This window comes from Hyla sarda, chromosome 3, assembly GCF_029499605.1.
Source record: "Hyla sarda isolate aHylSar1 chromosome 3, aHylSar1.hap1, whole genome shotgun sequence".
In the NCBI taxonomy this organism is placed as follows: domain Eukaryota; kingdom Metazoa; phylum Chordata; class Amphibia; order Anura; family Hylidae; genus Hyla; species Hyla sarda.
In genome coordinates, this window is record NC_079191.1 from 178,841,677 (window position 1) to 178,855,130 (window position 13,454).

Consider the following 13,454-nt stretch of genomic DNA (forward strand, 5'->3'; position numbering starts at 1 on the left):
GACATTATTGTACTATACCATACATTGGGGGCACCCATGACATTATTGTACTATACCATACATTGGGGCACCCATGACATTATTGTACTATACCATACATTGGGGGCACCCATGGCATTATTGTACTATACCATACATTGGGGGCACCCATGACATTATTGTACTATACCATACATTGGGGCACCCATGACATTATTAATGTACTATACCATACATTGGGGCACCCATGACATTATTGTACTATACCATACATTGGGGCACCCATGACATTATTAATGTACTATACCATACATTGGGGCACCCATGACATTATTGTACTATATACCATACATTGGGGGCACCCATGACATTATTGTACTATACCATACATTGGGGCACCCATGACATTATTGTACTATACCATACATTGGGGGGCACCCATGACATTATTGTACTATATACCATACATTGGGGGCACCCATGACATTATTGTACTATACCATACATTGGGGCACCCATGACATTATTGTACTATACCATACATTGGGGCACCCATGACATTATTGTACTATATACCATACATTGGGGGGCACCCATGACATTATTGTACTATACCATACATTGGGGGGCACCCATGACATTATTGTACTATACCATACATTGGGGGGCACCCATGACATTATTGTACTATACCATACATTGGGGCACCCATGACATTATTGTACTATACCATACATTGGGGGGCACCCATGACATTATTGTACTATACCATACATTGGGGGCACCCATGACATTATTGTACTATACCATACATTGGGGCACCCATGACATTATTGTACTATACCATACATTGGGGCACCCATGACATTATTGTACTATACCATACATTGGGGCACCCATGACATTATTGTACTATACCATACATTGGGGCACCCATGACATTATTGTACTATACCATACATTGGGGGCACCCATGACATTATTGTACTATATACCATACATTGGGGCACCCATGACATTATTGTACTATATACCATACATTGGGGCACCCATGACATTATTGTACTATATACCATACATTGGGGCACCCATGACATTATTGTACTATATACCATACATTGGGGCACCCATGACATTATTGTACTATATACCATACATTGGGGCACCCATGACATTATTGTACTATACCATACATTGGGGGCACCCATGACATTATTGTACTACAGACCATACATTGGGGCACCCATGACATTATTGTACTACAGACCATACATTGGGGCACCCATGACATTATTGTACTACAGACCATACATTGGGGCACCCATGACATTATTGTACTACAGACCATACATTGGGGCACCCATAACATTATTGTACTATATACCATACATTGGGGCACCCATGACATTATTGTACTACAGACCACATTGGGGGCACCCATGACATTATTGTACTATACCATACATTGGGGCACCCATGACATTATTGTACTATACCATACATTGGGGCACCCATGACATTATTGTACTATACCATACATTGGGGCACCCATGACATTATTGTACTATACCATACATTGGGGGCACCCATGACATTATTATTGTACTATACCATACATTGGGGCACCCATGACATTATTGTACTATACCATACATTGGGGCACCCATGACATTATTGTACTATACCATACATTGGGGCACCCATGACATTATTGTACTATACCATACATTGGGGCACCCATGACATTATTGTACTATACCATACATTGGGGCACCCATGACATTATTGTACTATACCATACATTGGGGCACCCATGACATTATTAATGTACTATACCATACATTGGGGCACCCATGACATTATTAATGTACTATACCATACATTGGGGGCACCCATGACATTATTGTACTACAGACCATACATTGGGGGCACCCATGACATTATTGTACTACAGACCATACATTGGGGCACCCATGACATTATTGTACTATACCATACATTGGGGGCACCCATGACATTATTGTACTACAGACCATACATTGGGGCACCCATGACATTATTGTACTACAGACCATACATTGGGGCACCCATGACATTATTGTACTACAGACCATACATTGGGGCACCCATAACATTATTGTACCATATACCATACATTGGGGCACCCATGACATTATTGTACTACAGACCACATTGGGGGCACCCATGACATTATTGTACTACAGACCACATTGGGGGCACCTATGACATTATTGTACTACAGACCATACATTGGGGCACCCATGACATTATTGTACTATACCATACATTGGGGCACCCATGACATTATTGTACTATATACCATACATTGGGGGCACCCATGACATTATTGTACTACAGACCACATTGGGGGCACCCATGACATTATTGTACTACAGACCACATTGGGGGCACCCATGACATTATTGTACTATACCATACATTGGGGCACCCATGACATTATTGTACTATACCATACATTGGGGCACCCATGACATTATTGTACTATACCATACATTGGGGCACCCATGACATTATTGTACTACAGACCATACATTGGGGCACCCATGACATTATTGTACTACAGACCATACATTGGGGCACCCATGACATTATTGTACTACAGACCATACATTGGGGCACCCATGACATTATTGTACTATACCATACATTGGGGCACCCATGACATTATTGTACTATACCATACATTGGGGCACCCATGACATTATTGTACTATACCATACATTGGGGCACCCATGACATTATTGTACTATACCATACATTGGGGCACCCATGACATTATTGTACTATACCATACATTGGGGCACCCATGACATTATTGTACTATACCATACATTGGGGCACCCATGACATTATTGTACTATACCATACATTGGGGCACCCATGACATTATTGTACTATACCATACATTGGGGCACCCATGACATTATTGTACTATATACCATACATTGGGGCACCCATGACATTATTGTACTATATACCATACATTGGGGCACCCATGACATTATTGTACTATATACCATACATTGGGGCACCCATGACATTATTGTACTATATACCATACATTGGGGCACCCATGACATTATTGTACTACAGACCACATTGGGGGCACCCATGACATTATTGTACTACAGACCACATTGGGGGTACCCATGGCATTCTTGTACTACATACCACATTGGGGGCACCCATGGCATTATTGTACTACAGACCACATTGGGGGCACCCATGACATTATTGTACTACAGACCATATTGGGGGCACCCATGACATTATTGTACTACAGACCACATTGGGGGCACCCATGACATTATTGTTCTATATAACAAAATACATAGGTGTCGGAGCTCTACATAAAATGGAAGGGGCCTGAGCCGAGGATACTGTGTTGCACATACCCAATGTGCCAAATATAACACTCTAAAAATATAAATGAGACAGTCCTACTAGGTTATATGCGTGGAAAAATTGGGACAGTTAGGGTGAGAAAAGAAAGGGAAATCCAGATATGTCTAATAAAAATACGTTTATTGTGAATAGTAAATGACATAAAAGTGAGATCCCAAGCAGGGCCCTTGCTTAGGACACCTCACAATACAAGTAATTTATAAATAATATTTATATACATTAAAAACTAGCGATGCACAAGATAAAATTAATGAAATGGTGGGGACATATGTAAACTGCGCTATAATGAGCGCAATGCGATAGTCCAATTTATGCTGGTGACTTATCGCTGGGGTGATATGAGTCACAGTTCATTAAACAGTTAGTTGGCGCAAGCAGCGCTAATAGATTAAATACAGTATGGGGCTGCTGTATACTTCGTGGCTGCGCTCAGCAGCGCTGGAGACTCCTGAATGGGAGCCCACTGGATCCTTGTCTGCGCAAGGCTGGTCGGATGCGCAGCCCAGCACTCGCTATACCCCGACGGCACGGGGACAAATGGAGAGGGAGAATAGGAAGTCCGGCACTATGTGCCTCTTACCAGGTCTCTTGGTGCTGGGTTGGTGATGTAAATCCAGTATATGGCAGCGTAAAAGGTCCTCAGAGATTCTCCCTCTCTACCCCGACGGCACGGGGAAAGGTGTGAGAGGGGGATGGAGGTCCTGTGCTGAGGCTTCTTACCGGCTTTGGGGGTATAAGGTTGAGATACTTGTCAATATCTGTAGTGATGCGTCCCAATCTTTGTGCATGTGTGCAGTCTCGGACCAGACGCGTTTCGGGAGCCTTGTCCCCTTTTTCAATGGTGAGAAGGAAAAGACTGATTCAGCGCAGGCTAAGAAGCAGCACACAATAAATGAATACAATTACCTTTATATAACACAACATACAGCACAAGTGCCCAACACTATACATCATATCACACTATACACATGGTTAAAGTTGTTTCCTTAGTGAATTGGCACTACCTGGTTATGCAAGGTCCACAGGCATGCATGAGGTTTCTCGGGCCTTCTGAATGGCCATCCATGCCAGGTCCTTGTGCCCATTGGTAAGCCTACTAGAAGCCACACTGTCTGTCTTAGCTGTGGCTTCAGATGGTGTCAAGGCATGTTTTTTGCTCAGTGATCTGTTGGTTTTTATTTTGGGGAACATACAGCTTTGATCACTTTTGAGTCCATGCTTTGAGTCCTACTGAGCTGATCCAGAGGAAGGCAAAAAAAAATCATGCGGCTGATGTCAATTTCCCCATGCTAGGGGGAAAACTCCTTCCCGACTCCAAATATGGCAGTCAGAATAAATCCCTGGATCAACGTGCTGTCCCTATAAATCTAGAATTCATCATCTGTAATGTTACTACTCTCTAGAAATCTGTCGGGGCCCCTTTTGAACTCTTGTATTGAGTTCACCATGACCACCTCCTCTGGGTGTTCCACAGTCTCACTGCGCCTACAGTAAAGAACCCCTGTCTGTGCTGGTGTAGAAACCTTCTTTCCTCTCTACTGCCCCTGATATATTTATACATAGTTATAAATTCATCCCTGAACCCTTTAGAAAATAAAACTAAATAACCCTAATTCTGATAATCTTTCTTGGTATTTTGGAAGTATTCACTGTGTCTTGGGCTGTGATCACTCCTTCATCCTCTAGTCATACCTACTCAGAAATGATTGGCACCATGGCCAACATCACCAATGTCATTCTTTCTCTTCCTGAGTGCCACATTACAGCTGGACTGACTATAGTGGAGAGCAGATTAAACACATCCCCTCCATACAGCTTTATGGGAGAGATGGGGAGGCACGAATGCTGCATCTCCGCCTCTGCCATAGAGATACATGGAGGGAGCGTGTCGGCCACGGCGTCATGCTGCGGCCAACACGCCTCCTGCACTTCAGAGCCTCGGTAGAGCCAGTGTCCCAGCGTTCGGACCCCCCACGATTACTTATCCACTATCCTGCGGATAAGGGATAAGTGTCTAGGGCTGAAGATCTCCTTTAACAAAGCATATTGGCAAGAGTCACACCACATTTCCACAGTACACTTGAGGTATCTGTCAGATCACTTAAAGGGGTAGTCCAGTGGTGAAAAACTTATCCCCTATCCTAAGGATAGGGGATAAGTTTGAGATCGCAGGGGGTCCAACCGCTGGGGCCCCCTGCGATCTCTCTGTACGGGGGTCAGGCTCTCCGGCCAGACAGCGGGTGTCGACACCCGCACGAAGCGGCCCCCTCAATACATCTCAATGGCAGAGCCGGAGATTGCCGAAGGCAGCGCTTCGGCTCTGCCATAGAGTTGTATTGAGGGGGCGTGTCGGCCGCCGCTTCGTGCGGAGGTCGACACGCCCCCTTCCCGCGGGCTGTCGGGGCTCCGTACAGGAGATCGCAGGGGGGCCCCAGCGGTCGGACCCCCCGCGATCTGAAACTTATCCCCTATCCTTAGGATAGGGGATAAGTTGTTCACCACTGGACTACTCCTTTAAAAGGATTCCCACATACACTGTAGTGTGCTGCATTTGGCCCCCTCCTTTGACTGTCCCTAACTCACCTAGTGCCATCTTTCAGATCCCTTCCTTCTAGCAGACACCATAGCGTGATCGGCTGTTGTCTTATCACATGAACACATACTAGTGTAAAGTGGGCCAAATTGTATCACTAGGTGACTTATTTCAGGCCATTGAATTGAATAGGGTCCACAGCAGTACTGTACACTATAGTATACATTGGCAACCACTTTAAATTTTTTTTCTTTTTTTTTGACAGTGCACTGACCGATACCTCTAGTGTACTGCAGAGATGCAGTATGTACCCAACCATAAAGAGGTACTCCAGTGGATTTTTTTTATTTTATTTATTTCTTTTTTAATCAACTGGTGCCAGAAAGTTAAACATATTTGTAAATTATTTAAAAATCTTAATCCTACCAGTACTTCACAAGAAGTTATTTTCTTTTAATTTCTTTTCTGCCTGACCATAGTGCTCTCTGCTGATGCCTCTGTCCATGACAGTTCCTGACAGAAAAGAACAACTCAACTTCCTCTGTAGCATACAGCAGCTGATAAGTACTGGAAGGATTAAGATTTTTAAATAGAAGTAATTTACAAATCTGTTTAACTTTTTCTTGCATCAGTTGATAAAAATTAAAAAAAAGAAAATGTTTTCCGCCGGAGTACCCCTTTAACCACTTGGGGACCCAGGGCGTACAGGTATGCCCTGATGCCCTGGTACTTAAGGACCCAGGGCGAACCGTACGCTCGTGGGAATTTCCAGACCAGAATGACTGCTGATATCCAACGGGTCCTGAGACCCCCAATGTCGGCGATCACCGCAAATCGCAGGTCAATTCAGACCGGCGATTTGGGGCGATCCCGGGTCAATCGGGTCTCTGGTGACCTGGAAAAAAAGGGTGAATGGGGTTATCCGAAAGTCCCATTCACCCTTATCCAGCAGGAGTGATGTGGCACGTGACTGATCGGTTGGAACAACCGACCACTCACTGTCCTGCTGGGCGGTGATGAGGGTGACGATCGGGGCCAGCGGGGGGTCCCCTCAGAAGCGAAGGCGGTCCCAGCGGCAGGATACAGCAGGAGGTCAGGCATGTTCACCTCCTCCTGTTGCTTAGCAACAACTCTCAGCATGCACAGTTAAAGGGCATGCTGGTAGTTTTAGTTTTGCAACAGCTGGAGTTCCAACTGCAACTCCCAGCATGCCCTCTGTGAAAAAGTGTGCCTCCAGCTGTTGCATAACTACAACTCCCAGCATGCACAGACTACCAAAGGGCATGCTGTGAGTTGTATCAGTGTGCCTCCAGCTGTTGCAAAACTACAATTCTCAGCATGCCCTTCGACTGTCAATGCATGCTGAGTGTTGCAGTTTTGCAACAGCTAGACACATTGGTTGTGAAACAGTTTGTGTCCTAACTCGGTGTTTCGCAACCAGTGTGCTTCCAGCTGTTGCAAAACTACAACTCCCAGCATGCACTGAGAGACTGTACATGCTGGGAGTTCTAGTTTTGCAACAGCTGGAGGCACACTGGTTGCGAAACACTGAGTTAAGTAACAAACTCTGTTATGCAACCAATGTGCCTCAAGCTGTTGCAAAACTACAACTCCCAGCATGTATGGTCTGTCAGTGCATGCTGGGAATTGTAGTTTTGCAACAGCTGGAGGGTACATTGACACGGGCGGGTTTACAGCGAGTTTTCTGTGGCAAGTTTGAGATGCAACAAATTTTCCACCGCAGCTCAAACTCCCAGCAAGAAACTCACTGTAAACCCCCGCCCGTGTGAATGTATCCTAAAAACACTACACTTCACAAAATAAGTAACAGGTGTCTGACTGATTTTTGGAACAGTGGTCCGTGCAAATGAAGAACATTTTTTTTTCATTTGCACAGCCTACTGTTCCAAAGATCTGTCAAACACCAGTGGGGTGTAAATACTCACTGCACCCCTTATTAAATTCTGTGAGGGGTTTAGTTTCCAAAATGGGATGACATGTAGGGGGTCCACTGTTCTGGCACCACGGGGGTCTTTGTAAACGCACATGACCCCCGACTTCCATTCCAACCAAATTCTTTCTCCAAAAGCTCAATGGCGCTCCTTCTCTTCTGAGCATTGTAGTTCGCCCGCAGAGCACTTTACATCCACATATGAGGTATTTATATACTTGGAAGAAATGCGGTTACAAAGTTTGGGGGCTTTTTCTCCTTTTACCCCTTGTGAAAATGAAAAATTTGAGGTAACACCAGCATTATAGACAATAGTATATGTGAATCAATATATAATTTGTCTATTTTCCTTATAAGCAGAGAGTTTAAAAGTAAAACAAATGCAACATTTTCAAATTTTTCATCAAATTTTTGAATTTTTCACCATGAAATGATGCAAGTATCGATGACATTTTTCCACTAACATAAAGTAGAATATGTCACGAAAAACAATCTCTGAATCTGAATGAAAGGTAAAAGCATTCCAGAGTTATTAATGCTTAAAGTGACAGTGGTCAGATGTGCAAAAAATGGCCGAGTCCTTAAGGTGAAAATGGGCTGGGTCCTTAAGGGGTTAAGCAGAAAAAGGGGGGGGGGGGGAACAACCCAAATCTGGTGACTAATGCACTAACACTGTCATTACAATTCTTGAAAACCCTGTATTGCACATTCTTTTGTTTTTCGACGTTCCGTCATGTAGACCACAGACTTCTGTGACAGCTGCTACAACCTGTCTGTACTGACTGTGACTATATGTCAGTGCTCTCGTCTCAAAATAGTGCATGTGCACAGTTGTTGTTACACCTGACCCCTCCATATCTAATCTGTTAGTGTCATTCAAGTGCTGTCTGTGTGGCTATGGTGTAGTGTAAACCAAAATATACATTCAGACACAATCCTAAAAATAGTAAAAGATTAGCGACGTTCACACTGCCACAGTAAATAAAATCTACACCATGAGGTCTGCTCCTGAATTGTGCTGAGGAGCATCCAATATTCCTGCACATCCCAAGCCTTCATGTGTGAGAAATGATATATAGTACAGCCCTGTATGGCAGGGAGGTTGGGGTTTGTGTCCTCGCCTGCATATGAACTGCAAGGTGGTTTGGAATATGGATTGTGGCCCTGTATGTAAACTGTAAGGCAGGGGGGAAGTTATACATTTCCCTGCCCATCATGTGAGGTTGCTGAATGGAATTGCGGTGAAATTTCAGCAGAATTCTGTGTTCGTAAAACACAGAATTAACCTCATTGACTTCAATGGAATTCCATAAAAGTAAAGGCTGGTCTTTAAAGGGGTACTCTGGCGCTTAGACATCTTATCCCCTAGCCAAAGGATAGGGGATAAGATGCCTGATCGTGGGGGTCCCGATGCTGGGGACCCCCGTGATCTTGCACGCCGCACCCCGTTAAAAGCAGTCCCCGGAGTGTGTTCGCTCCGGGTCTGATTACTGTCGATCACGGGGCCGGAGCGTTGTGACGTCAAGGCTCCGCCCCATGTGACATCACGCTCCGCCCCCTCAATGCAAGCCTATGGGAGGGGGCGTGGCAGATGTAATGCCCCCTCCCATAGGCTTGCATTGAGGGGGCGGAGCGTGATGTCACACGGGGCGGGGCCTTGACGTCACAACGCTCCGGCCCCGTGAACACGCTCTGGGGACTGATTTTAACAGGGTGTGCCGTGCAAGATCACGGGGGTCCCCAGCAGCGGGACCCCCGTGATCAGGCATCTTGCCCCCTATCCTTTGGATAGGGGATAAGATGTCTAAGCGTTGAGGTACCCCTTTAAATTATACAGAATTGTGCGACTGGGACAGCCATTAAAGGCTATGGGCATGGAAATTCTGCCATCTGAACATGGCCTTAAAATGGGGCTGCAGTTTGTAGTTCGCTGTGGAGTGAAGTGCAGTACTGCATACTTCTCCCTGCTTGTTCCCCTGATCGGTGAGGGTCTCAGCATATCTCTGTGACATGTCAAAGGTTATTATAAATGACAGGGACACTTTAAATGATACCTGTCACCACCAATGAAATGTAATATTTTATAGATTAGCCTATTTGAATTACTTTTCTAATATACTTCTTAATAAAAGTTTGCCCCCCAGGGGGTCCTCCTTCTGGCACATTGTCTCCCACTTCAGCCTGGCAAAAGTCAGGAAATGCAGGTGGGACCTCAGCTCAACACAGTGTACAGAGCTGAATATTTTAGTTCCCTTTCCCTTTAAGCTGAGCTAAACTGTAGAGCAGGGTTTCCCAACCAGGGTGCCTCCAGCTGCTGCAAAACTGCTGTAGTTTTTGCAACAGCTGGAGGCACCCTGTTGGAAAACACGGCTGTACTCATGATGCTTTAAGTGAATAGTGCTAAAATATTGTGCTAAACATTGTGCTGGATATTTCTGCTCCCTTTTGCAGCTGCTGGACAGAGTTAACACACTCTAGAGTTCAGTTAGAGTTCAGAGCTTGGGGAGGGGGGGTGCGTTCTCAGCCAATCGCAGCTGTTCAGAGCAGCATAGCAAAGAGAGGGCGGAAGGCCCTCCTGTATGGCTTCAGATGATGTCACGCCTGCTGGGTAACGCCCCTTCCCAGTCTGTGATGCTGACTGAGACTGAGCAGAAAATACAGAGCAATATCAAGGGGGTGGTTTATCATGATGGGGGCAGTGAACTGGGAGCATTATAACATTTATCAAGTTCATGACTGGATACTCTTTACTCCAGTGGAAAACAATTTTTGAGGGTTTAACAGGTGATAGATAAAAATTTTGAGAGATGACTCATTTAAAAAAATATTTAACTTGCCTGCCAGTGACCGATGGAAAGTAGTCCAGGACTGGGCTTCATTGTTGGCCAGGAGGGGGGTCTCGATTAAAGGGGTACTCAACTAGAAAACATTTTTTTTATTTAAATCAACTGATGACCGTTACAGATTTGTAAATTACTTCTATTTAAAAATCTTAATCCTTCCAGTACTTATCTGCTGCCGTATGTACCACAGGAAGTTGTATACCGTAGTTCTTTTTCTGTCTGACCAGAGTTCTCTGCTGACACCACTGTCCATATCAAGAACTGTCCAGAGTAGGAGCAAGTCCTCATAGCAAACCTCTCCTGCTCTGCACAGTTCCTGACATGGACAGAGGTGTCAGCAGAGAGCACTGTGGTCAGACTGAAAATAAGTACTGGAAGGATTAAAATCATATCAATTTATATAGAAGTAATTTACAAATCTGTTTAACTTTCTGGTACCAGTTGATTAGAGAACCTTTGTTTTTCACCGGAGTACCCCTTAATGTCTGTAGGATGTTCAGATCTGTTATGAGGTTCAATGTTCGCATTTGTGCTTCCTCCACTTGGGTGTGTTTCTATTTTTTGCAAACATATACTAAGGTTATGAAACAAGCCCGGGTTTATGGTTGTGATGGTTTGGTGCCCGTTCTCGGTAAACAGTTGTATTGTGTTTATACTGTCTCCCTATAGGATGTGGTACAAGTTCACTGAGTGCTGAGCTGCACAAGGAAGGCGTGCGACCTCTTGTCAGTATTGACTACTCCCCAGTATGTATCAAAGAGATGGCACAGAGACATGCCAATGCACCAGACATGAGCTGGATGGTCATGGACGCACGGCACCTTCAGTTTCCTGATGAAACATTTGACCTGGTTATTGAAAAAGGAACACTGGATGCTATGATGGTGGATGAAAAAGATCCATGGAGAGTTTCCCAGGACACCATTACACTAGTGGATCAAGTTCTGAGTGAGGTGAGAGATTTGTTTAGAAGTTCTTACATAGTAAACTGTACTGACGTATCTTATTTTACATGTGCATTTTCATCAGCCCTTTTTTTTTATTTTTTATTTTTTGCCGATTACGGCTATAAATGCCTGTGTAAATAATAAAATACTTTGGTACACTTCATATCGTGTCAACAAATAGCTTGTCGACTTGTAAGACAGGCATTTATTTTTTTTCCTTAAAGAGATATATTACCTTTTATTGAAATTAATGGGGGGTCTTCTTAAAAGATGTGGCTAACAAAGGAGGCAGCAAACCCTTGAAACTGCACCTCTGCTGGTACATGTAAATGTTTGATTAGACAAATGTAATATCTGCCTGTTTAAAACCATCAAAAGTTTATTGTTCGGGGACATGGTTTGTCGATGGCAAGGTGAAGACGCGTCTTTGCTCTGTTCCACACCCTTATCCGCCATAACAACCGTTTCGGACTTGCCCAGCCTTTGTCTCCAGTTCTGATGGGGCGCACTAAGTGGCAGAAGGAGTTCTCTGTATCCCCCAGACATAGCTCCTAGCTCTATCCACCAGTATTTTGGCAGCCATGCTGCCTCTGAGCGCAGAGCCCAAAGCTCCAAGATGGCGACCGCAACAGGAGCTCGGTCCTTCTCTCACAACAAAGCCTGTGCTGAAAATGAATCTGTCCTGGTGCCTTACACATATATTATCTTCTTTCCATGTTTTCTATCCTGGCCATCCTACCACAACTTGGGGCCCTATGTAATTTTTAGGTCAGTACTCGCAAATCAGAACTGCTTAGAATTACTATGTTCTGGGATAGATTTTCCTGGATTTCTTCCTTATTTCCCATTTAAAGTCTAACCCTGTTCTCTTTGATATGTAGTGATTAACATTACAGCTGATCTTAATCTCTTTACAGTAAACTACTACTGTATGAATGGCTATGTCACTTTTACTCCGCCCTTACACCCAAATCACAATTACACAGACTACTGTGTTCTCTCCCTGCCCTCTTCTCACACTACTTTTACGGTTTACAAAGTTCTGCAGGGTGTGGTGGAGACTGCTGATAGGCCTCCTTTTGCTCTTAAATGGGAGAGAGATTTTAATCTTTCATGGATGCCGATCTTTCACCTATGAGTAACTATGAAGCGTTGTCTCACTGGTATACAGTCATGGCCATAATTGTTGGCACCCCTGAAGTTTTTCAAGAAAATGAAGTATTTCTCACACAAGGATTGCAGTAACACATATTTTGCTATACACGTTTATTCCCTTTGTGTGTATTGGAACTAAACCAAAAAAAGGTGGTAAAAAAAGCAAATTGGAGATAATGTCACCAAACTCCAAAAATGGGCTGGCCAAAATTATTGCCACCTTTTCAAAATTGTGGGAAAATAAGATTGTTACTAGCATGTGATGCTCCTTTTAAACTCACCTGGGGCAAGTAACAGGTGTGGGCATTATAAATAAATAACACCTGAAAGCAGATAAAAAGGAGAGAAGTTCACTTAGTCTTTGCATTGTGTGTCTATGTGTGCCACACTAAGCATGGACAACAGAAAGATGAGAAGAGAACTGTCTGAGGACTTGAGAACGGAAATTGCGGAAAAATATCAACAATCTCAAGGTTACAAGTCCATCTCCAGATATCTAGATTTGCCTTTGTCCACAGTGCACAACATTATCAAGAAGTTTGCAACTAGAGATGAGCGAACTTACAGTAAATTCGATTCGTCACAAACTTCTCGGCTTG

The 13,454-nt window shown here is 44.1% G+C and overlaps 1 protein-coding gene across 2 annotated transcripts in view; it reads left to right on the forward strand.

Moving 5' to 3' along the window:
* The window catches only part of EEF1AKMT4 (EEF1A lysine methyltransferase 4), a 65,177-nt gene that overhangs the window by 654 nt on the left and 51,069 nt on the right, over positions 1-13,454 (forward strand). For both annotated transcript variants that reach the window (XR_008891205.1, XM_056565644.1), the window contains exon 2: positions 11,423-11,706. Coding sequence is in view for 1 of the 2 variants with exons in the window: in XM_056565644.1 (XP_056421619.1) it covers positions 11,423-11,706 (284 nt within the window). In the remaining variant the exon portion in view is untranslated. The remainder of the gene's footprint in view (positions 1-11,422; positions 11,707-13,454) is intronic.